Source organism: Schistocerca piceifrons, chromosome 1 (assembly GCF_021461385.2).
Source record: "Schistocerca piceifrons isolate TAMUIC-IGC-003096 chromosome 1, iqSchPice1.1, whole genome shotgun sequence".
Taxonomy (NCBI): domain Eukaryota; kingdom Metazoa; phylum Arthropoda; class Insecta; order Orthoptera; family Acrididae; genus Schistocerca; species Schistocerca piceifrons.
In genome coordinates, this window is record NC_060138.1 from 918,772,172 (window position 1) to 918,798,532 (window position 26,361).

The window sequence follows — 26,361 nt, forward strand, 5'->3', positions numbered from 1 at the left end:
CGCTACAGTCTGCAACCGCGCTACCACTACGGTCGCAGGTTCGAATCCTGCCTCGGGCATGGATGTGTGTGATGTCCTTAGGTTAGTTAGGTTTAAGTAGTTCTAAGTTCTAAGGGACTGATGACCTCAGAAGTTAAGTCCCATAGTGCTCAGAGCCATTTGAACCATTTGATCAAAAAAGGCGCACCACGAGGGCATTATCCGAATGGTATGGAAATCGGTAGATGTGATGTACATGTACAGACAAACAAGCGATTATAATATCAGAAAAATTGGTTGAGATATTCAACACATAGAACTTCACCAACTGAGCGAGTCAATACATCGTTGGCCCACCTCTGCCCCTTTTGCAAACATTTATTTGGCTTGGCACTGATTTTTGCAGTTGTTGGACGTTCTCCTGAGGGATATTGTGCCAAATTCTGTCCAATTGCCACATTATATCGTCAAATTCCCCTCCTGGTTCCAGGGTCCTGCCCATAATGCTCCAAACACTCTCGATTGGGTAGACATCTGGCGACTTTGCTCATCAAGGTAGGGCTTGGCAAGCACGAAGACAAGTAGTACAAATTCTCGCCATCTGCTGGCTTTCATTATCTTTCTGAAGTGGAATCCCAGGCTGGCTTGCCGTACCATAAAGTGCAACAAAATGTGGCGTAGAATGTCGTTTACGTACCACTGTTCCATAAGCAGGACCCCTTTGGTTGTCATCTATGCCACCCTTGCAGCACAGCGGTATGTCGACGATAGTCAACGTCCCGTTTTGTTGTCCTTCATGGAGAGCTAACCTGGGCTTACATTTCAGCAGGTTAATGCCCGCCGCCACACAGAGAGATTTTAAATTGCTTGATTTCATGTTTGCCAAATCCTCCATGGCTATCAAGGTCGCCGGCTGTCTCCCCAACTGAGAACGTTTGGAGCATTATGGGTAGGACCGTTCAGAAAGCTCGTTATTTTAAACCACCTAACTCGCCAATTGGACATAATCTGGCACAGTGCCCCTCAGGAGGACATCCAACAACAGTGTCATTCAGTGCCAAGCCGAGTAATTGCTTGCATAAGGTCCAGAGGTGGATCAACGTTTATTCACGTGCTCAATGTGTGAAGTTCTTTCTCTTGAAAATCATCAAATTTTCCTGAAATTGTGCATGTACATTACATCTGCCGATTTCCGTCCAATTCACATAATTCCTTCGTGGTGTGTCGGTTTTTAACCAAGTTAGAATAAACGTATTTGAAATGTAAACTTTTCCATTAGCACTTCACTCCGTCTTCAGGCCACAAGTGGCCCATCGGGACCATCCGACCGCCGTGTCATCGTGTGGTCAGCACACCGCTCTCCCGGTCGTTGTGATGGTTTTCTTTGACCGGAGCCGCTACTGTTCGGTCAAGTAGCTCCTCAATTGGCATCATGAGGCTGAGTGCACCCCGAAAAATGGCAACAGTGTATGGCGGCTGGATGGTCACCCATCCAAGTGTCGGCCACACCCGACAGCGCTTAACTTCGGTGATCTCACGGGAACCGGTGTATCCACTGCGGCAAGGCCGTTGCCTCAAACTTTTCCATTAAGACCCATGTAACTGAACTCAAATCTCATCCCAGGCCTACCTTAACGAGAAATACAATACTAATTCACCATGTTACATGTTACAATTTACTATACACTCTTATCTGTTAAAGTAGATATTCCACGTAGTCGTTCCCACATTTGGAAGCAATACTGCACTCCGCTATGTAGGGTTTACGAACTTCTTTGCAACACAGCCGACTCATCTCGTAAATATTCACAAGTCTGTACAATTCACTGCTCCGGTTCAGCGAGAGTTCTGTACACTTCTCTTTTGAGAAGACAGACAGAAAAGTCCAGAGGATTGTGGTATGACCATCTTGGAGGCCAAGGTACAGGCTCTGTTCGACTAATGCATCTTGGACCGTATTGGCGTGATAGGTGTCGTCTTATACCAGCGACAAAAGGTACCTGTGCCCCATTGTGCACGTACCACGTTACCCAACGCTGGGCAAGATGAGGAAGGCCGTGGTTGGAAACTGAGCCCAAATAGATAGGCTAGTAATAGAAAATTTACATTTCAAATACATTTAAACAAGCTTTCATAATATTTGATATATTCGCTATTATCTCGTAAACGCTTCGTTTGCGGGCTACTGGAACGTTTTGCGTCTGCTGTTGTATACCTTTACACGCATACATTTCGCTATAAGTTGTGATACACGCTGTATGTATAACAACGAAATTTTTATTATAATTGCTGTATCTACAGTGTGGCTTAGTTGATCACACACAGTGCATTGATGCGACGAACAAAACAATGATCCAGCCAACCACCGCAGTGCCACCTGGTGGACGTACATGGTCGTCATGGTGTGTATACCACTCTTCTGTCAGTTGGTAGCTGGAGGTGAACCTGAACATGAACCTGAACACTTGTAGTAGACACCAAATAGCTATATATTTGTACATAATCCTTTCATATCTGACACACCGATGTGTAGTGATCTTTATGGTAGTGGGAAGTGCATATGCAATGTGAAGTGACTTGCAGCACTGATGGATAATATACCGAGGTGACAAAAGTCATGGGATACCTCCTAATATCGTGTCGGACGTTCTTTAACTCGGCGCGGTGCAGCAACTCGACGTGGCATCGACTCAACAAGTCAATGGAAGGCCGCTGCAGAAATATTGACCCATTTGTCTCTATAGCCGTCCATAATTGTGAAAGTGCAGGATTTTGTGCACGAACTGGCCCCAAAATGATGCCCCATAAATGTTCGATAGAATTCATGTTGGGCCATCTGAATGGGTCAAATATTGACCCATTTGTCTCTATAGCCGTCCATAATTGTGAAAGTGCAGGATTTTGTGCACGAACTGGCCCCAAAATGATGCCCCATAAATGTTCGATAGAATTCATGTTGGGCCATCTGAATGGGTCAAATCATTTGCTCGAATTGTCCAGAACGTTCTTGAAACGAACTGCGAAACTCTGGGGCTTGGTGACAGCACATTGTCATCCACAAAATTGCCATCGTTGTTTGGAAACATAAAATCCATGAATGGCTGAAAATGACCTGCAGGTAGGCAAAGATAATCATTTCCAGTCATGGTCGATTCAGCTGGACCGGAGGATCCAGTCCATTCCATGTAAATACAGCTCATGGCATAATGGAGTCACCACCAGCTTGCACAGTGCCTTGTTGACAATTTGGGTCCATGGCATTTTGCGGTCTGTGCCACACTCGAACACTACCACCAGCTCTTACCAACTTAAATTGGGAGTCATCGGTCCAGGCCATTGTTTTTCAGTCGTCTAGGGTTCAAACAATATGATTATGAACCCAGGGGCCCTATTCTGTATCGTTCATACTTAACAGTGCAGTAGGTTAGCCTCAGTAGTGACGTCATTTTCGGTTCTTTATCTGAAGTTCCTATTTAGTAAGCTTCTGAGTCATGTTACCCATCGGTCCGAGAAGTTTTCGATTTCGGTATGGCCCTCTTCCCCTCCCCCCCCCCCCCCCCACCCCTCCCCCATGAACCATAGACCTTGCCGTTGGTGGGGAGGCTTGCGTGCCTCAGCGATACAGATAGCCGTACCGCAGGTGCAACCACAACGGAGGGGTATCTGTTGAGAGGCCAGACCAACGTGTGGTTCCTGAAGAGGGGCAGCAGCCTTTTCAGTAGTTACAGGGGCAACAGTCTGGATGATTGGCTGATCTGGCCTTGTAACACTAGCCAAAATGGCCTTGCTGTGCTGGTACTGCGAACGGTTGAAAGGAAGGGGAAACTATAGCCCGAGGGCATGTAGCTTTTTTTTTTTTTTTTTTTTTTTTTGTCATCAGTCTACTGGCTGGTTTGATGCGGCCCGCCACGAATTCCTTTCCTGTGCTAACCTCTTCATCTCAGAGTAGCACTTGCAACCTACGTCCTCAATTATTTGCTTGACGTTTTCCAATCTCTGTCTTCCTCTACAGTTTTTGCCCTCTACAGCTCCCTCTAGTACCATGGAAGTCATTCCCTCATGTCTTAGCAGATGTCCTATCATCCTGTCCCTTCTCCTTATCAGTGTTTACCACATATTCCTTTCCTCTCCGATTCTGCGTAGAATCTCCTCATTCCTTACCTTATCAGTCCATCTAATTTTCAACATTCGTCTATAGCACCACATCTCAAATGCTTCGATTCTCTTCTGTTCCGGTTTTCCCACAGTCCATGTTTCACTACCATACAATGCTGTACTCCAGACGTACATCCTCAGAAATTTCTTCTTCAAATTAAGGCCGGTATTTGATATTAGTAGACTTCTCGTGGCCAGAAATGCCTTTTTTGCCATAGCGAGTCTGCTTTTGATGTCCTCCTTGCTCCGTCCGTCATTTGTTATTTTACTGCCTAGGTAGCAGAATTCCTTAACTTCATTGACTTCGTGACCATCAATCCTGATGTTAAGTTTCTCGCTGTTCTCATTTCTACTACTTCTCATTACCTTCGTCTTTCTCCGATTTACTCTCAAACCATACTGTGTACTCATTAGACTGTTCATTCCGTTCAGCAGATCATTTAATTCTTCTTCACTTTCACTCAGGATAGCAATGTCATCAGCGAATCGTATCATTGATATCCTTTCACTTTGTATTTTAATTCCACTCCTGAACCTTTCTTTTATTTCCATCATTGCTTCCTCGATGTACAGATTGAAGAGTAGGGGCGAAAGGCTACGTTCTTGATCGTCCACTCTTATTATACCCTCTTGGTTGTTGTACATATTGTATATGACCCGTCTCTCCCTATAGCTTACCCCTACTTTTTTCAGAATCTCGAACAGCTTGCACCATTTTATATTGTCGAACGCTTTTTCCAGGTCGACAAATCCTATGAAAGTGTCTTGATTTTTCTTTAGCCTTGCTTCCATTATTAGCCGTAACGTCAGAATTGCCTCTCTCGTCCCTTTACTTTTCCTAAAGCCAAACTGATCGTCACCTAGCGCATTCTCAATTTTCTTTTCCATTCTTCTGTATATTATTCTTGTAAGCAGCTTCGATGCATGAGCTGTTAAGCTGATTGTGCGATAATTCTCGCACTTGTCAGCTCTTGCCGTCTTCGGAATTGTGTGGATGATGCTTTTCCGAAAGTCAGATGGTATACCGCCAGACTCATATATTCTACATATTCTACACACCAACGTGAATAGTCGTTTTGTTGCCACTTCCCCCAATCATTTTAGAAATTCTGATGGAATGTTATCTATCCCTTCTGCCTTATTTGACCGTAAGTCCTCCAAAGTTCTTTTAAATTCCGATTCTAATACTGGATCCCCTATCTCTTCTAAATCGACTCCTGTTTCTTCTTCTATCACATCAGACAAATCTTCACCCTCATAGAGGCTTTCAATGTATTCTTTCCACCTATCTGCTCTCTCCTCTGCATTTAACAGTGGAATTACCGTTGCACTCTTAATGTTACCACCGTTGCTTTTAATGTCACCAAAGTTTATTTTGACTTTCCTGTATGCTGAGTCTGTCCTTCCGACAATCATATCTTTTTCGATGTCTTCACATTTTTCCTGCAGCCATTTCGTCTTAGCTTCCCTGCATTTCCTATTTATTTCATTCCTCAGCGACTTGTATTTCTGTATTCCTGATTTTCCCGGAACATGTTTGTACTTCCTCCTTTCATCAATCAACTGAGGTATTTCTTCTGTTACCCATGGTTTCTTCGCAGCTACCTTCTTTGTACCTATGTTTTCCTTCCCAATTTCTGTGATGGCCCTTTTTAGAGATGTCCATTCCTCTTCAACCGTACTGCCTACTGCGCTATTCCTTATTGCTGTATCTATAGCGTTAGAGAACTTCAAACGTATCTCGTCATTCCTTAGTACTTCCGTATCCCACTTCTTTGCGTATTGATTCTTCCTGACTAATGTCTTGAACTTCAGCCTACTCTTCATCACTACTATATTGTGATCTGAGTCTATATCTGCTCCTGGGTACGCCTTACAACCCAGTATCTGATTTCGGAATCTCTGTCTGACCATGATGTAATCTAACTGAAATCTTCCCGTATCTCCCGGCCTTTTCCAAGTATACCTCCTCCTCTTGTGATTCTTGAACGGGGTATTCGCTATTACTAGCTGAAACTTGTAACAGAACTCAATTAGTCTTTCTCCTCTTTCATTCCTTGTCCCAAGCCCATATTCTCCTGTAACCTTTTCTTCTACTCCTTCCCCTACAACTGCATTCCAGTCGCTCATGACTATTAGATTTTCGTCCTCCTTTACATACTGCATTACCCTTTCAATATCCTCATACACTTTCTCTATCTGTTCATCTTCAGCTTGCGACGTCGGCATGAATACCTGAACATTCGTTGTCGGTGTTGGTCTGCTGTCGATTCTGATTAGAACAACCCGGTCACTGAACTGTTCACAGTAACACACCCTCTGCCCTACCTTCCTATTCATAACGAATCCTACACCTGTTATACCATTTTCTGCTGCTGTTGATATTACCCGATACTCATCTGACCAGAAATCCTTGTCTTCCTTCCACTTCACTTCACTGACCCCTACTGTATCTAGATTGAGCCTTTGCATTGCCCTTTTCAGATTTTCTAGTCTCCCTACCACGTTCAAGCTTCTGACATTCCACGCCCCGACTCGTAGGACGTTATCCTTTCGTTGATTATTCAACCTTTTTCTCATGGTAAGCCCCCCTTTGCCGTTGGCAGAATGAGGCTGACTTCTTATGCCGGAAGTCTTCGCCGCCAATGCTGATTATTTATCAACATTTAGGCAGTGGCGGCGATCGAACCCGGGACCGAAGACGTTTTTTGATTATGAATCAAAGACGCTACCCCTAGACCACAGGTAACCCCTTTACTGTTTGGTTAATGAGGATGGCGTCCTCTTGGGTAAAATATTCCGGAGGTAAAATAGTCCCCCATTCGGATCTCCGGGCGGGGACTACTCAAGACGACGTCGTTATCAGGAGAAAGAAAACTAGCATTCTACGGATCGGAGCGTGGAATGTCAGATCCCTTAATCGGGCAGGTAGGTTAGAAAATTTAAAGGTTAAAGTTAGATATAGTGGGAGTTAGTGAAGTTCGGTGGCAGGAGGAACAAGATTTCTGGTCAGGTGAATACAGGGTTATAAATACAAAATCAAATAGGGACAATGCAGGAGCAGGTTTCATAATGAATAAAAAATAGGAGCACGGGTCAGCTATTATGAACAGCATAGTGAACTTATTATTGTAGCCAAGATAGACGTGAAGCCTATGCCTACTACAGTGGTACAAGTTTATATTCTAACTAGCTACGCAGATGACGAAGAGATTGAAGAAATGTATGATGAGATAAAAGAAATAATTCAGACAGTGAACGGAGATGAAAATTTCATAGTCATGGGGGACTGGAACTCGACAGTAGGAAAAGGAAGAGAAGGAAAAGTAATAGGTGAATATGCAATGGGGGTAATGAATGAAAGAGGAAGCCGCCTGGTAGAATTTTGCAAAGAGCATAACTTAATCATAGCTAACACTTGGCTTAAGAATCATGAAAGAAGTTTGTATATGTGGAAGAGGCCTGGAGACAGAGGAAGGTTTCAGATAGATTATATAATGGTAAGACAGAGATTTAGGAACCAGGTTTTAAATTGTAGGACATTTCCAGGGGCAGATGTGGACTCTTACCACAATCTATTGGTTATGAACTGTAGATTAAAACCGAAGAAACTGCAAAGAGGTGGGAATTTAAGGAGATGGGACCTGGATAAACTGACTAATCCAGAGTTTGTACAGAGTTTCAGGGAGAGCGTAAGGGAACAATTGACAGGAATGGGGGAAAAATACAGTAGAAGAAGAATGTATAGCTTTGAGGGATGAAGTAGTGAAGGCAGCAGAGGATCAAGTAGGTAAAAAGATGAGGGCTAGAAGAAATCTTTGGGTAACAGAAGAGATATTGAATTTAATTGATGAAAGGAGAAAATATGAAATTCAGTAACTGAAGCAGGTAAAAAGGAATGCAAACGTCTCAAAAATGAGATCGACAGGAAGTGCAAAATGGCTAAGCAGGGATGGCTAGAGGACAAATGTAAGGATGTAGAGGCATATATCACTAGGGGTAAGATAGATACTGTCTACGGAAAATTAAAGAGACCTTTGGATTAAAGAGAACCACTTGTATGAACATCAAGAGCACAGATGGAAAACCATTTCTAAGCAAAGAAGGGAAAGCAGAAAGGTAAAAGGAGTAAATAAAGGGTCTATACAAGGGCAATGTACTTGAGGGCAATATTATGGAAATAGCAGAGGACATAGGTGAAGATGAAATGGGAAATACGATACTGTGTGAAGAATTCGACAGAGCACTGAAAGACCTAAGTCGAAACAAGGTTCTGGGAGTAGACAACATTCCATTAGAACTACTGATAGCCTTGGAAGAGCCAGTCCTGACAAATCTCTACCATCTGATGAGCAAGATGTATGAGACGGGCGAAATACCCTCAGACTTCAAGAACAATATAATAATTCCAATCCCAAAGAGATCACGTGTTGACAGATGTGAAAATTACCGAAATATCAGATTAATAAGTCACGGCTGCAAAATACTAACGCGAATTCTTTACAGACGAATGGAAAAACTAGTAGAAGCCGACCTCGAGGAAGATCAGTTTGGATTTCGTAGAAATATTGGAACACGTGAGGCAATACTGACCCTACGACTTATCTTGGAAGCTAGATTAAGGAAAGGCAAACCTACGTTTCTAGCATTTGCAGACTTAGAGAAAGCTTTTGACTTTGTTGACTGGCATACTCTCTTTCAGATTCTGAAGGTGGCAGGGGTAAAACACAGAGAGGGAAAGGCTATTTACGATTTGTACAGAAACCAAACGGCAGTTATAAGAGTTAAGGGGCATGAAAGGGAAGCAGTGGTTGGGAAGGGAGTGAGCCAGGGTTGTAGCCTCTCCCCGATGTTATTCAATCTGTATATTGAGCAAGCAGTGAAGGAAACAAAAGAAAAATTTGGAGTAGGTATTAAAATCCATGGAGAAGAAATAAAAACCTTGAGGTTCGCCGATGACATTGTAATTCTGTCAGAGACAGCAAAGGACTTGGAAGAGCAGTTGAACGGAATGGATAGCGTCTTGAAAGGAGGATATAAGATGGACATCAACAAAGGCAAAACGAGGATAATGGAATGTAGTTGAACTAAGTCGGGAGATGCTGAGGCTATTAGATTAGGAAATGAGACACTTAAAGTAGTAAAGGAGTTTTGCTATTCGGGGAGCAAAATAACTGATGATGGTCGAAGTAGAGAGGATATAAAATGTAGACTGGCAATAGCAAGGAAAGCGTTTCTGAAGAAGAGAAATTTGTTAACATCGAGTATAGATTTAAGTGTGAGGAAGTCATTTCTGAAAATATTTGTATGGAGTGTAGCCATGTATGGAAGTGAAACATGGGCGATAAATAGTTTGGACAAGAAGAGAATAGAAGCTTTCGAAATGTGGTGCTACAGAAGAATGCTGAAAATTAAATGGGTGGATCACATAACTAATGAGGAGGTATTGAACAGAATTGGCGAGAAGAGGAGTTCGTGGCACAACTTGACTAGAAGAAGGGATGGGTTGGTAGGACATGTTCTGAGGCATCAAGGGGTCACCAATTTAGCATTGGAGGGCAGCGTGGGGGGTAAGAATCGTAGTTGGAGACCAAGAGATGAATACACCAAGCAGATTCAGAAGGATGTAGGTTGCAGTAGGTACCGGGAGATGAAGAAGCTTGCACAGGATAGAGTAGCATGGAGAGCTGCATCAAACCAGTCTCTGGACTGAAGACCACAACAACAACAATGGCCCTCTCGTTCGGTTCGGTGTGGTTTATTTACACCTAGAATTTGTTGTTTTGAAAATATTGAGCGGTTTAGCTTCGGATTTAGTGATTGTGTTACTGAAGAATCACCAGGACACGTCCGGGGGAAAGTGAGTTGATAATACTGTTTTTCTTTGTTACAAGTATGGTTGTATTGTTGCTACTGTGAATGATTATAACATAACAAAAAACAATTTCGGTCAATATTTTCACAAAATACCTGTTATTTTTAAGTAATTAAGAGTTTTAAAAAGTCATTAAATTTCAAAAGGTCGGCTCTGCATACGTATATACATGAGCGTTAGCTGTAATTACTAGTGACTTCGTTAGCTGAAATTACTAGTGACTTGGCGCACTTTTTTCCGTAAATGTTGTACAGTACTTACTAATTATCGAAACGCTTTTAAAACTTTTCAGTAACAATGTAAATTTCATGCATTTACGGCTTACGCCCACATCATTCGACAACGAAGTCAGCCTGCATCTCTCTTGTGTTGAATTACGTGGAATAAAGCGCTGGAGGTGCTTGAGTTGTAGTAGCTAAGTTGGTTTGCCAACACGGCATCTTAGCGTGTTCGGTCAGAGGGCTCTGTAATTTAAAAATAAACAAATATTCAAAAAATCAAAAAATCTGAGTGAATAGATCGTCGACGAACTTCAACTGGTATCTTGGGACGTCCACCCCGAACAAATGCAACGAACCGTAACGAACTAAATTAGATCTTTTTAAGAAAATAAATAAATAAATAAAAATAAAAAACTGCTAAAGCAACGAACTGCCATGTCGAAGGTCGTTGGTTCGCATACCGCTCGGTACGAAAATATTTTTTTTCCTCTTCGTATATGTAACACATTCTGAGACTTCGTTAATTGTCAAAGTTAAGCATTTTTCTGTAATATTCGTTGTAATTTGCAAGCATGCTTTCTCATTTAACGAGTACCTTCGATTTCGTGACTTCCATATGTTTAAGAAATAAAAGACGAAATTGCTGTGCGTGAAACAAATGACAGTGACATTTATACTTTTTCTTATCACAAATAATTCATCAATATCTTCTGAATACGTAGCGATTTCCGAGAGTGTGGTCAGACAGGAATCTAAGAGCACAACTTAAATTGCTGCGAATGGAACTAGCAGCAAACGTCTTTATACTCTAGCTTCTCACAAGTATGTATTTGCGGTCGAATCCCTAACAACAGTAGACAGAGATGAAAGATTCCCGCCACAATATTTTCAGACTATACCACCATAAATGAAACATTTTGTTTCATCAGATGCAAGCTATAAACTACGACGAACTTCTGCACTCGCCACATGCTCTCGAAAAGGCGTTTTTTTTTAAATTTTGTTTTTATGAACCAAATAGTTGTATCATATAGTGGAGTAAGCGACTTCATCATTTGGATCTCTAGGAGCGAGTTACAACCACATTCTATGCATATTCTTATTTTTTGACAAACTCTTAAAAAAATTTTCGGGTTCGTGATGATATGTTACATCTATGCAACTATTTGAAAGCAGTCTGTTTATTGCCATACACGTTTCGCTTCTTTTATTTCCGAAGCATCTTCACGAATAAAAGAAGAGAAACGTGTATGGCAATAAACAAATTGCCTTCAGTTAGTGGTATAGATGGAACGTACTTCCATGAATTTTGAAGCAACTAAGGAACGATGGAAAACAGAAAAAAAATGAAGAATTTTTCGGCTATTTCTATGTATGTATTTGTACAATGTGGTACTACACTCCATTTCTAATTCATATTCCGAAACGTAAAATCCAAAACAAGTCGTCGATGTGATTGAGCATGAAATGACATATTGTGACGTTTATGACAATTTCCAGAACACAGTCAATATTCCATCGTTATCATGCATTCCTGGAAGCACGTTATCAGCGAAATTTGAACAGTATTACGTACTCTAATCACACTTTTCGGTACGACAGCTTGTGTTGGCACTGTGAAGAATAGCATGCCTGTGTCGGCTGCTAGCCGTTTCTATTTCATGCCGCTGTGGCGCTGTAGTGCGCATGCGCAGATCTGAGGCAAATTGCTTTTGATTGGTTGGCGCGAGGAGAACTAACAACTGCGTTTCGGTTCGCTAGGACCTTTCGGCATCGCTTCGGAAATGCTTACAGAATAATGATGGAGCTCTCGTTCGAAAACACACCATTTGGTGTGCTCGCGTATCAAACCGATCGGCAAAATTGCAGAAAATTACAGAGCAGGACCCCAGGAGAGGTGCTCCAGGTGATGTCGTGCTGTTAGCAGAGGCAATCGCGTCGATTGTCTGCTGCCATAGCCTATTAACGCCAAATTTCGCCGCACTGTCCTAACGAATACGTTCGTTGTACATTCCACATTAATTTCTGCTGTTAGTTTACCCAGTGTTCCCTGTCTGTTAGCACCAACAATTCTACGCAAGAGCTACTGCTCTCAATCGTTAAGTGATTAGATTATATTAGATTAGATTAGTTTTTCGTTCCATAGATCCATGCTGAGGAGGTCCTCGTGGATGTGGAACATGTCAACTCTTTTTTTTTTTTACCTGAAATAAAAATACTAATAGTATGAATATATACAATACATCATTTGTTTCTATTAAAAAATTCGTCTATGGAGTAGAAGGAGTTGGCCACTAGTAAGTCTTTCAGGCTCGTTTTAAATTGATCTTTATTTGTAACTAAATTTTTTATGTTTGCTGGCAAATTATTGAAGATGAGTGTTCTTGAGTAGTGGACCCCTTTTTGAACGAAAGTAAGTGCTTTTAAGTCTTTGTGCAGATCATTTTTGTTCCTGGTATTGTATGTATGAACTGAGCTGTTTGTTGGAAAAAAAGATATATTATTTAGGACAAATTTCATTAAGGAGTAAATATACTGAGAGGCAGTAGTTAGTATACCCAGTTCTTTGAAGAGGTTTCTACATGACGTCCATGAATTTACCCCACAAATAATACGTACTACACGCTTTTGGACGCTGAAAACTTTTGTTTGACTTGAAGAGTTACCCCAAAATATTATACCGTATGACATTATGGAATGAAAGTAGGCAAAGTATGCAAGCTTTTTCATTTTTATGTCGCCTATGTCTGCTAACACTCGAATTGCAAATACAGATTTGTTAAGGCGTTTCTGCAGTTCTGTGGTGTGCTCCTCCCAACTGAATTTATTATCAAGTTGTAATCCCAGGAATTTAAGACTGTCAACTTCTTCTATCCGCTCTTCTTCATACTTTATGCATATGCTGGGTGGAAACCTCTTACAGGTTCTGAATTGCATGTAGTGAGTCTTTTCAAAGTTTAATGTCAATGAGTTGGCTTTAAACCATTTATTAATATCCATGAAAATATCATTAGCAGATCTTTCTAGAACTACACTCGACATACTATTTATTGCAATACTTGTGTCATCTGCAAACAAAACGAACTCTGCTTCTGGCAGTGTAACTGATGAGAGATCATTAATGTACACAAGAAAAAGCAATGGCCCTAAGATGGATCCTTGTGGGACACCACATGTAATTTCTTCCTATTCTGATGATGACTGATGACTTAATTCACTAGTCCCTTGTACTGACACCCTTTGTTTCCTGTTAGCTAGGTATGACTTGAACCATTTTGCAGCACTGCGCTTGACACCATAGAATTCTAATTTATTTAAAAGGATGTTGTGGTTCACACAATCAAATGCCTTTGACAAATCACAGAAAATACCTGCTGCTTGTAATTTGTTATTTAATGAATTAAGTACATTTTCACTGTAGGTGTAAATAGCCTTCTCGATATCAGAACCCTTCAGAAATCCAAACTGTGTTCTTGATAATATGTTGTTTGTGGTCAGATGGTTGAGAAGCTGCCTGTACATTACTTTTTCTAAAATTTTTGAGAATGCTGGCAAAAGTGAAATCGGTCTGTAGTTTGATGGTATCTCTTTATCCCCTTTCTTGAGTAGAGGCTTAACATCTGCATATTTTAGCCAGTCAGGAAATGTCCCAGTTACAATTGACTGGTTACACAAGTAACTTAGAACTGTACTAAACTCACAAGAACATGCCTTAATTAACTTTGTTGATATTTCATCGTAACCACTAGAATGCTTTGTTTTCAAAGATTTTATTATGGAAGCTATTTCTTTTGATGAAGTGAGTGACATATTCACGTAGGTGAAGCTATTTGTAAAGCCTAGTTTCAGATATTCAAGGGCATTATTTACTGATCCTGACAATTCTATTCTATCAGTAACGGATATAAAGTACTTGTTAAATAGATTTGCCACACTATGCCCATCGGTTACTAATGTGTCATCTATCCTTAATGCTATTTGCTCCTGTTCCTTTCTGGTTCTACCAGTCTCCTCTTTCACTATATCCCATATTGTTTTTATTTTGTTCCCTGACATTGCTATCTTCTTCTCGTAGTGCATTTGCTTAGATGTCTGAATTACTTTTTTTAATATTTTACAGTATTCCTTGTATTTAGCTAAATCATCATTATTGGAGCTATTCTTGGTCGACAGATACATTTTCCTTTTTGTTTTACAGGAAATCTTTATTCCTTGTGTAATCCATGGTTTTATTGTAGACTTATGTTTAATTTGAGTAACTTTTAGAGGAAAACAGTTTTCAAACATGGTACTGACGTTGTTCGTGAATGTATTATATTTTTCATTCATGTCATGGGCACTATAAACAACTTTCCAGTTCATATCTTTGAGCAGTTTTCTAAAACACTCAATTTTTGGTTGACTGACTACTCTCCTGTACTCAGACTTAGCAGTCTTGATAATCTGCTCAGAATTTACATCTAAAACAAGGAGCTGCATGTCATGATCTGATAGTCCATTTATTACAGGTTTTATGATATGATTTTGTTCCTTTGATTTGTCTATAAAATGTTATCAATGGCTGTCCTTGAAGATTTTGTGATCCTAGTTGGAAAGTTTACAGTGTGAGTTAGATTGAAAGACAACATTACTAACTGCAGTAAATGTTTACTGGAAGACTGCATTAGAAAATCTGCATTTAAACCACCAGCAATCAAAATTTTTGTTTCTTCCTGTTAAATAACCCAAAAGAGCTTCTAGATGATTTATGAATAGATTATAATTTCCTGTAGGTGCTCAGTAAATAGTTACTATTATATAGGATCTGTTATGGAACTCTACTTTTGTTGCACATGCTTCCAGATGCTGGTCTAAACAAAATTTATTAATGTCATCTACTCTGCTGAAGTAGGAAGCTAGCTTAAATCCTGAAATGTCTAACATATCTATGCCAGTGGTCACTTGATGTTCAGAGAGGCAGATTATGTCAATTTGGTTAGATGAATTCATTTCATCAATACAAATGAGTAGTTCATTAATTTTATTTCTGAGTCCCGGAATGTTCTGGTCTAATAAAGATAACTGATACTGCATACTAATGGGATTATAACTGCTTTGGCGAAGATTAACTGGCAGCTTCTGATTACTTTCTGTTAAACATTGTTTCAACGGAATCTGTATGCTAAAATCTGACTCCTGTTCATCTGTTTTCTCAAACTGAGTGTGTCTGCCAATCTCTCTTAAAACTCGCCGACAGCCACTGTGTTGTCTGTGCTGAGAGGTAAAGCCTGAAATTTGGTGTTTTCGGCACACTCTTGACACTGTGGATCTCTGAATACTGAATTCCCTAAGGACTTTCTGAAATGGAATGCACCTTACTTCTAGCTCCGACTACCATTCCATTCAAAGTCTTAATTCCCATTTTGCAACCATAATCACGTCGGAAACCTTTTCACAACAGTCATCTGAGCACAAATGACAGCTCTACCAATGCACTGCCCATTTATACCTTGTGTACACAGAACTATCACCATATATATGTGTGCATATTTCTATCATATGACTGATCACCTCAGTGTATGTTGTAAAAATTTTAAAGCATAAGGTTTGTTATAATTCCAATGGTTATGTAATAAGGCAGTTCATAAAACTGTAAAAGCATGATTGGTAAATATTAACTTCTGTTCATCCTCTTGCAGATTCGATGATGACAGCATAGCTCTGTCGAAACCAGTCATCCAATACAATGATTTTTTAACGATCTGGCCGTGAAGTTTTCTTTGGTTATCTTAAAAATGTTCCTTTTCAATGGACTGGAGAATGCGAACTATGTTGAGACACGCATTGTTTAGTTACCCATGTCTTATTCATTTCGATCTGTAGAAACTGATAGTGCTTTCAGTTGATAGTCATCACATGGGACAGTGGCAATTTTATCTCACAAGGTTGGAACCACTGATCGCTCCATATCAATCGCATCTAAGCGACTGAACAGGGCCCAAGTTAACTACAGTTAGTTGGAAATGCACGCCTTAACGATCATATTGGTGACATGGACTTCCATCAATAAATGCATCGTAGAACAATTTTTCTCATCCCTGATCATAAACTTTTGACTGGTCATTTTTATCCGAGGAAAGATGTGCCTGATCATATTGCACAGAAGCTGCAACGTTGCTCATTACTTCTTTCCTATTACCACTATGAAATTATTTATCGTTCTATGCTGCAGCATGCAAACGCAGACACGTTGTCTCTCTTACCAAGGGGAAGTGACCCAGAATTTGCAGCAGCTAAAGATTTTTCTCGTCAAATTGACGCGCAAACATTACAAGCTTTTCCCTTTCATTGTCGGCAGATCACACAAGCTACTAAACAGGACCAAGAACTACAGTTGCACACGTACTGTACTCGGATGGCTTGGCCTCATAATCCGAAGTCCATTTCAGAAGCAGCAGTGCGAAAATACTACGTTAAATGCAACAGTCGTGTAATTTTACTGCATACTCCTAATGAACAAATGCGAGTCATGATTCCTAAATCTTTGCAGCAAAATATTTTGAATCTGATACACAGAGGACATTGGAGAATCGTTAAAATAAACAGCTAGCACGCCAGAATCGTACATGCCTTGGTCTTGATGAGAATATTGAGCAGATGACTGTACACTGCCACGCATCTGCGGACAATCAGGCAGTAGCGTGCCAAGAACTTTTCAACTGGTCTTCACTTGACGTTTATTGGTAATGTATTCACACTGACTTTGCTGGTATCTTTCTCTAACACACAATAGCTAATTATTGTCGATCTTATATAAGATATCCATTTTTCAATCCGGTGAATTCAACAGTTAGCACTCGCTTCCGTCTTATGTTTAGAAGGCTTGCCAGAAACTCTAGTCCACAGTTTTCTTTGTTGGAATTTCAACAGGTTTGCCAACAAAAAGGGATTCACCATATCTAAATGTTCCGTTCTCTCCTCAGTCGAATGGTGAAGCCGAACGTTTCATTCACAGTTTCAAGGCTCGGATGTCCAACACTGAACACACTCTGCCTTTTGACGGCGCTTCGCTGGCTGAGATAATACACGGTCGTCATCACCGCACTTTGTTGCACCTATTTCACCCTCAACAACCTGCTTCAGACGCCAACTTTGCAACCAATCGTGTCTATATACACTACTGGCCATTAAAATTGCTACACCAAGAAGAAATGCAGATGATAAACGGATATTCATTGGACAAATATATTATACTGGAACCGACATATGATTAAATTTTCACGCAATTTGGGTGCATGGATCCTGAGAAATCAGTACCCAGAACAACCACCTCTGGCCGTAATAACAGCCTTGATACTCCTGGGCATTGAGTCAAACAGAGCTTGGATGGCGTGTACAGGTACAGCTGCTCATGCAGCTTCAACACGATACCACAGTTCATCAAGAGTAGTGACTGACGTATCATGATGAACCAGTTGCTCGGTCACCATTGACTAGAAGTTTTCAATTGGTGAGAGATCTGGAGAATGTGCTGGCCAGGGCAGCAGTCGAACATTTTCGGTACCCAGAAAGCCCCGTACAGGACCTGCAACATGCGATCGTGCATTTTCCTGCTGAAAAGTAGGGTTTCGCAGGGATCGAAGGAAGGGTAGAACCACGGGTCGTAACACATCTGAAATATAACGTCCATTGTTCAAAGTGCCGTTAATGCGAACAAGAGGTGACCGAGACATGTAACCAATGGCACCCCATACAATCACGCCGGGTGATACGCCAGTATGGCGATGACGAATACACGCTTCCAATGTGCGTTCACAGCGATATCGCCAAACACGGATGTGACCATCATGATGCTGTCGAGAGAACCTGGATTCATCCGAAAAAATGATGTTTTGCCATTTGTGCACCCAGGTTTGTCGTTGAGTACACCGTCGCAGGCGCTCCTGTCTGTGATGCAGCGTCAAGGGTAACCGTAGCCATGGTCTCCGAGCTGATAGTCCATGCTGCTGCGTCGTCGAACCGTTCGTGCAGATGGTTGTTGTCTTATAAATGTCCCCATCTGTTGACCCAGGGATCGAAATGTGGCTGCACTATCTGTTACAGCAATGCGGATAAGATGCCTGTCATCTCGACTGCTAGTGATAGGAGGCCGTTGGGATCCAGCAAGGCATTCCGTATTACCCTCCTGAACCCACCGATTCCATATTCTGCTAACAGTCATTGGATCTCGACCAATGCCAGCAGCAAAGTCGCGATATGATTAACCAAAATCGCGATAGGCTACAATCCGACCCTTATCAAAGCAGGAAACATGATGGTACGCATTTATCCTCCTTACACGAGGCATCACAACAACGTTTCATCAGGCAACGCCGGTCAACTGCTATTTGTGTATGAGAAATCGGTTGGAAACTTTCTTCATGTCAGCACGTTGTAGGTGTCGCCACCAGCGCCAACCATGTGTGAATGCTCTGAAAAGCTAATCATTTGCATATCACAGCATCTTCTTCCTGTCGGTTAAATTTCGCGTCTGTAGCTCGTCATCTTCGTGGTGTAGCAATTTTAATGGCCAGTAGTGTAGGTCTCACAACTGAGAATCTTCAGATGACTGACTGCGCTCATTGTACCAATCAAGGCAAATCAAACACATATCGACGGCACCAAACCCAGCTTCGTTCTCGTGGTTATTGTGATCATGTTTTAGAAACGCCACCCTCAACCGAGATTTACTTCTGGATGCCCACTGTCGGACCGAGGGACTGATGTCCTCGTTGTTTGGTCCCTTACCCCTCCACTCAACCAAGCAAACATCAAACCAAATTGCTGCTCCTGAACAGCCCTTGCAAGTGCCTAACGTTTGGGCAACAGAGTACTCTGCCATGGAAATCGACCCCTGCCCACCAAGGCCACTTAATTCATCACCATTCACAGTGACAGACATCAGGCCTGCATCACTCTCACAGCCATTGCGTCCTCATCACCGCCACTGCTGCATCCATTTGTGTCGTTGGGAGGACATCCTATCGCCGCCGATTGTTTGGCAGATGTTCCCAGTAGTTCGCAAGACGAATGTTCGGAAATGGGTTGGTTGCTGCCGTCTCCAATCCAATCGCGCCCCATCCACTCCGTCAGCTGCTGTACAACATAGATCTTCGATTGTATCTACACTGTGCGACAACAGTGAGTAATCTGGGGGCTGAGGAATGCCATATCGACGGCGTCTTTGTTGATAGCAGACGGCGCGCCTTGCACAGCCCACATCTCCGCAGAAGAACAGACGTTTAACTAGGCTACCAGCGCACCACTGCGAGTTACGCAGTCTACAGGGTTCGGAGGGTGCCTCGGATGCCCCAGAGTATGCCATCTTCCTTCAGCTCACAACATGAATCTTTTTAAGACACTGCACACAGCTTAGTACTGGATGTGAGAACACTCGCAGTGAGAACAGAAGGACCTAGCACGACGTTGCTAGTACTGAAACAGCTAGCAAATGACTAAATCCAAGACGAGTCAATTATCTGACGGAACAGAGACTTTCCTAAAGTGAATGCACTGGATAGAAGGCTTTGCATTATTTTATTAATATGTATACTGAATAAATATGCTCATTTTTTACTTATTTATTGATTGTTTGTAGTATCTATGCCACCTTGTGCAACTACGGACAAACAATACTGCTTGACAATTGTTAAGGAACAGAGATAATTGTTGAATGTCAATAATCACAGGCAATGATGGACGACATGAAACACAGTACATAAGTAATACTGTCTTTTTTCTGGACAAATGCTGTAGTAGACCCTAGGGGTTGTCAGAAGGGCCGATAATTTCCTCATTAAGCAACTAGTCTACTGTAGCTTTGGCGATTTGTGGTTTGTCTAGGGAGAGAGGGCATGCTTTGTGAGAGATGGAGAGGGGAAGGGAGAGCTCAACTATTTCAATTCTGTGTACTGTGACGGCCAAGGGCAGATTCAGGAGGGGGATGTATGGCGGCACATGCCTCCTCCCCACCCCCCGACAGCCCAAGAGAAAAAGGAAAAGAGAAAGAGTGTCTTTATTTTAAAATAAGTTTCAGAAAGCCTATAGGGCCATGCTTATCCTCATCATCGTTGTTGCCCCCCAACCCCCCCCTGCCCCTCCCCCAGAAACAAAAAAAAAATCTGTGTCTACCACTTGTGTGTGGGGGGGGGGGGGGGAGTGGAGGGGGGGGGGGGAGAGACTGGGTGGTACTGGGAAGGGGGGCAACATTGATTCCACTGTCACTTGTTTTACTGGCACTAACCTGTTCATGTGTAGTGGCTGCCAAAGGGGATGTTTGCTGATGGCAAGGGGCAACATCTGCGAAGACTTGAGCAGATAGATGCAATGCTGAATAACAACCACTGCTTCTTTGCAGTAATGATGTGCATCTGTGTCACCATTAGTGTTTGTAGAGTCCAAGGTGAGTAAAGTCTGGGTCAATAACTTGCTGAGGTTAGTATATTCATTGCCATTGCCATGTTTGGCAAGGAATTTCATTACTCTGTTACTGTATGCCATACGTCTGCAGGGTATGTGTCCTGTGGTGATAAATGTTTCACAGTGGCAATGGGTGTAGCTTAATGGTACCTAAGTTGCAGTTTTGCCTCCTCTAATTGGTTTTGGCACTCGTGCAGTAACCTCTGAAGGGATGAACTTTCCGTTTTGTAGCCTAATGTGGTGTGTTCTTTCCTGGTGTCGATCTACAGTTTATTTATTGTCTGGAGTAGCATAGAGGTTGGAGCCTGCTTACTGATGAAAAGTAGTGTTCTTGTGTTGAGCTGTATCTGGGATTGTGGTTGTCCAATAATGCCTGTGATTATGACATTATTTGATCTGTAGAATAATACCTTTTCCCATAAATCCAGTCACAAATGGGTGTGGCATAGAAAATTGGCCCCAATCAAGGAATCGTTCATGTCAGCATATAGGAATGACCATGTGAAGTTTTGGCTGCTGCCAAGGTGCATGTTGTGGGTGATGGTTCCGTAAGTTGCAATGATCAGTGCGTTTGCTGTCCTAGTGTAGCTGCAGTACTGGGAGGCATGGGGGAGGGGGGGAGTAAATTGGTGTTTATAACCATGCTTATTTTGTATCCTGAGTCTATCAAAAGGTGCTGCTCAATGTGATGATAATGTACTTAGAGCCAGAAGTTGTTGCTGACATGTGAGTGAGGCAAACTTGTTTGTTTACTGGATGTGGTGTCTGCCAAACTTCAGTAATGCCACAGCCTCTGACACCTAGTGAAGGTCACATGAGGCGTTTCAGTGCTGGAAAGGTGCATGCAGTGGTGCTGAATGGGAGTGGGACCAGCACCACCAAATGACCTTTTGAGCACTATCCTTATCCTGTGGTGCGCATAGCATCATGCCGTCTGTTATTGTCAGCTGTTTGTTGTGTGGAGCTATCATCTGAAGTTGATGACACACTGTCGTGGCATCAGTCATCATGGGGTAAATCTGACAGCATATGGTCATGGCCTGCTGGGTAGAGGGAATGATGGCTGCTGCTGCTCTAAGTGAGACATGTCACGTAACATGTGTGTGAGGTCAGTACTGCTCAGTAGTGGCCTGATGGATAGAAGGGGAAGACAAGTGCCCCTGCCCCATGCTTGTCATGTCAGGCTATCTTGCAAGGCCATTCAATAGCCATCTGCCACCTTGGCATGCAACATCATGGCTGCCCCCAATATGTAGTGCTGATGGCTGCTGGGTAGTGATGGTATGCATTATGCAAAGTGTGTAGGCGGACTGCCAACTGTGATTTATGTTCCAGAGGAAGTCCTTCATTACATGTTAACACAGCTTGGATGCTGTGTGGCAATTTGCTTGACCATATGGCCCACAGAAAAATGTCGGGCATTAGTGACAGATCCACCATGGTTCATAAAAGGCACCAAAACTGTGATAGCAGTCATTCATTAACCTGTTCTGAGAGAGTAACTTGAAGCATTTCTTGTTGAGGACTCTTGCACAGTCTTTGAAACAAAGGTGTTTTGGTTGCATGACTTGTTGAAGTTAGGTGGAGATAGTATGTCACTGACTGTGGTAGTGTATTCACCTAAATGACACAATAAAGTTGAGTACTTTGATGTGTCATCAAACATGTTATGCCAGTGATACCAAATCAGGTATGGGGTTAATCCACTAATAATAGAAGCAGTTTTGGACGCATACATGGCACTGTGGAAGTGTTGTATAGAAGGTGTCTGCACAGCACTGACTGATTAGATCCAAAGGTACTGGTGTGCAGAACTGCACAGATCATCTATCAGAAATGTACTACATGGCTCCTCTGGCCATCCAATAACAGATTCATTGCCTGAGAACCTGATGTGGTAGCATAAGTCCTGGTGGGGGATGAAAAAGTGTTATTGCATGTGAACACTGCAATTGAGTGGGTGATCCAGCTCTTGCCCTGTAGGAGGTAGGTTGATCAAGCCTATTGCATGGTGTGGTGAATGATGCCACATTTGACGCCGGTGAAAGTTTTGAGTGTACATGTGGGGATTAGAAAAATTCATTTTCAATCACTTTTGGACTTGGTAGCTTTCAAATCATTAGTTGCGCTGTGTAATCCATGATGAGCACTATTGAGCTCAATGATAGATCTTAAAAGTCTCCAGTGGTTACTGGTATCCATTATCCTCATGGCAGTTTGCATGTCCATTAAATATGTGGAAGATGTACTGGGTCTGGGATCACAAGTGAGGACAGCCAGGGGTGGGTGAGTAATGTACAGATATTTTGGCTAACAATTCCACACTTTATTCACTACTATACCCTGAGTAGATACAGAGCATATTACCATGGGACATATAACTCAACAAACAAGCAGAAACTGCCAGAATAAAGATCATGATTTAAAGTTACAGATAAAAGTTTGTGCGTGCTACAGTTGATGTGTTGGGTGATGTTGATCCTGATGATCAATGGCACCACAAGGTGTTCACAGTATCTTATTCTAATATTTATGTTTGTCTTTTACAAGTATGTTGAATGACAGTCAGTGAAGGTTAACTGACAACATTATATTTTACTGAATTTCTTTGAAGTTGTGTAGACTATTTGTAGTCTTGGTTTCCAATGTCACCACAAAATATCTTGAGTATCATATGTAAGAATATGTTTCTTTCTTCATCTCATATATTCATAAAAGCTGCCTGGTTAGTCTATTAACTGAGGAATGAGTATACAGCACTCATCACATTCTTTTCGAGACAGCTACAGCTCCTTCATGTGCATTCAGCATCTTTTTAGCAAAAGCTGTAGTGCAATATTTTGTGTCCACACACAGAGGTGTCATGTTATCCATCCTGCACAAGAAAGTTAAAAACAGATTCAAATATAATAAGCTGTGTCTTATCTGAAATATGTAATGTATCATTCACTCAAAGCATTTTTCAAATACTCTGAAATATGCTACTGATAAAATTTCTATAACAAAAGTGATATTGAGATATCAATAACTACTGACCTGTTTCACTTTTGACATCATTTTCTAAAACTTTTGAGAAGGTGGTGTGTTTTAGACTTGTGTCCCAACTGAGCAACTGTAATATCCTCTCTAAGTCACAGTTTTTAATTAAGAAGAATTTCTTTATTGAGAACATCATTTACAAGCTAACTCGCTAAATTATTTAAACAAAATAGTGCCGGTTGGTATTTTCTGTGGCCTGTCTATGGCATTTGACTGTTTCAACCACAATACTCTCCTGAGGTTTTATGGAACTGATGGTACAGCCAACCAATGGATGTCATATCTAACCAAAAGAATGTGTCACAAAACTGGTGTCATGAAGACACTAGATTTTGTACAGATAACACTGGGGGATATGCCTTAGCACTCTCCAAACAGTAGTGTGACTTCAGTAGCACTGCCTTCATTATACAGATATAAACCCAATAAAGTCCCCATTTTGTCCTGAAATGACTGAGCAGCAGTAGCACTTGTGCCTGGTTGCCCGCTAAAGGGTTAATCGTCTAGACAACCCATGGCTTCGAACTTTGTGATCATTTTCTTCACAGTCACACTTGCCTTTGCCCATTCAGATACCCTTCTTATGGTGACAGGATCATAAAGCTGCTGCAGTGGATTCTCCATTCTGATAGTAAAGTTTCACTAACAGTGCCCTCTGTGGTAAAGTCGACATCTGAGGACTGCATTTGCATCTGAATGCCTCTCTCACTACAGCTTATTTTATATGTGATCTTGCAGTGTCACTGACATTTTGCTGTCTAGCACCATCTGTTGGCCAGTTTATGCACTAGTTTTTAGCTTCAGTAAAATCCCTTGTCATTTCAGGCATGTGTGTTAATTTTTACCTCTCTGCCTACATTATTCCATGAATTAGTGCATTTTCAAATGTTAATGGACATTTGGGTCATCCTGTACTATGACTTCTCCATTAAATCCAAATTACTATAAACTGCATGGTTCTCTGGAATTTGTTTACTTTTAAATAGCACCACAACTCTCTGTTCTTTATTATTGTAAACTGAGTAGCCAAGTCCAAGGAAGAATTGTCACTGGTGAAAAAGGTGCTGTTTATGCCAAGTTAAGCAACTTTGAATATGGGATGGTAATTGGTACATGGGTTATAGCATGTAACATATTACACAAGAATTCAAATTCCAAAGGCTAAGTGTGGCTGGTGTGAGTACTCATTACTGGATGATTGTTTTCAGACGTGTAAACTGCTGCACAAGACAACAAATTTTCAGATGTTGACTGTGTCAGGCAGAGTTTTATTTTAAATGTGATTCAACAGATTTCTTGAGGCTGACACTGGCACAGCAACAGAGACTCACATAAGGGTTGCAGTTTATCATTTTACAGATGGGATTGCCATCTGTGTACATAATTTGATAATGACAAAGGGGACAAAATTAGCTAACAGAGAAATATCATGAAATGAAGTGTTTATTTCAAAAACAAAAACAGCCTATGCAAAACAGTTACTGCACTGAAGAAAGGACAACTGTGAATGTTTGATGAATGGACATCATTTCATCTCTGCAGAGTCATACAGTGTGATCAAATGTCTACTGTTGAGGCAGATTGTCTCCAATGTTGATGCAGAGTGCAGGAACCCATCTTCCAGGACTTTACAGAGGCACCTGCACAACACAGGCCAACAACCAACTACTGTCACAGGGCTCCTCCATGACTTTTGGGAACTTACTGTGTACGAGAACATGCACGTCACATTTTCTGTTTTGTCGCTTTTCCTTTCCATTTTTAAGTTTCCTTTTTTCCTATCGTTTTGATCCTCGGGGACCCCTGGTCCTCAGTGACCCTAAGGCATCACTTTAGTATCCACATCCTAGTTACATACCTGCTTTACATCCAGTTTCATAAACATAAGACATAGTCCGTAAATCATTAAGAATAGATTCAGGTAGGCTATTTTAAAAGTCTTAGACTAATAAAAGCAAGGAGAAAAATGTAATGTGTATTCAATGTTGAACACAGAAATGTAAAACCATTTGTATGTGTATCCAAGTAAATGAAAATTAATTTAGCACATAAATAAAAAAAGAAATACTAAATTTTTAAGTATTGTAATAAAGTGTGAGTACTGTACCAGTGTACGGCTATGTAGTTTGACTGCAAGATTGTGCAAAGCTCGTCAACATCAAGGTGAAGGAAATTACGTGAGCTGACAAGAGTCAGGAAGAAATTCATGATTCGAGGAACCATTAACTCAGTGATAGCCTGCATACCGAAGTGACGAGCTTTCAAGAACATGCGGAATGCTGATTCTTCTGAGAAGAGCTCTTCACAGTCAATGAAAGTCCAGCATTGTTCTTCTAGTTCTTCAGATGTTTAAAAAATAATAATTTGTTAGAAATGAGTCATAATATCAACAAATATGAAAGCACATTTATGAAAACTAACACAATCTTTGATAACTATTACTACATTTTGTTACATGTAAATCATGCACCATGCACATGATTCCTTACATCTCTCTAATGTTGAACTTTAAATGACAGGAAATTTAGCGATTTAGTAGTACTGACCCATTCAGATTTTTTAAGACTTTATTCATGAATATGAATAGACACATCACTAAACACCTTACTACTTTAAATATTCAACAACTGAGCAAAATTTGAAATATGTAAACAA

The 26,361-nt window shown here is 41.3% G+C and overlaps 1 protein-coding gene across 1 annotated transcript in view; it reads right to left on the bottom strand.

Annotated features, from left to right (window-relative positions):
• LOC124776499 overlaps positions 1-26,361 on the bottom strand; it is a 185,515-nt gene that overhangs the window by 78,136 nt on the left and 81,018 nt on the right. The window contains exon 10 of the mRNA XM_047251520.1: positions 25,814-26,045. Within this exon, the coding sequence (XP_047107476.1) occupies positions 25,814-26,045 (232 nt within the window). The remainder of the gene's footprint in view (positions 1-25,813; positions 26,046-26,361) is intronic.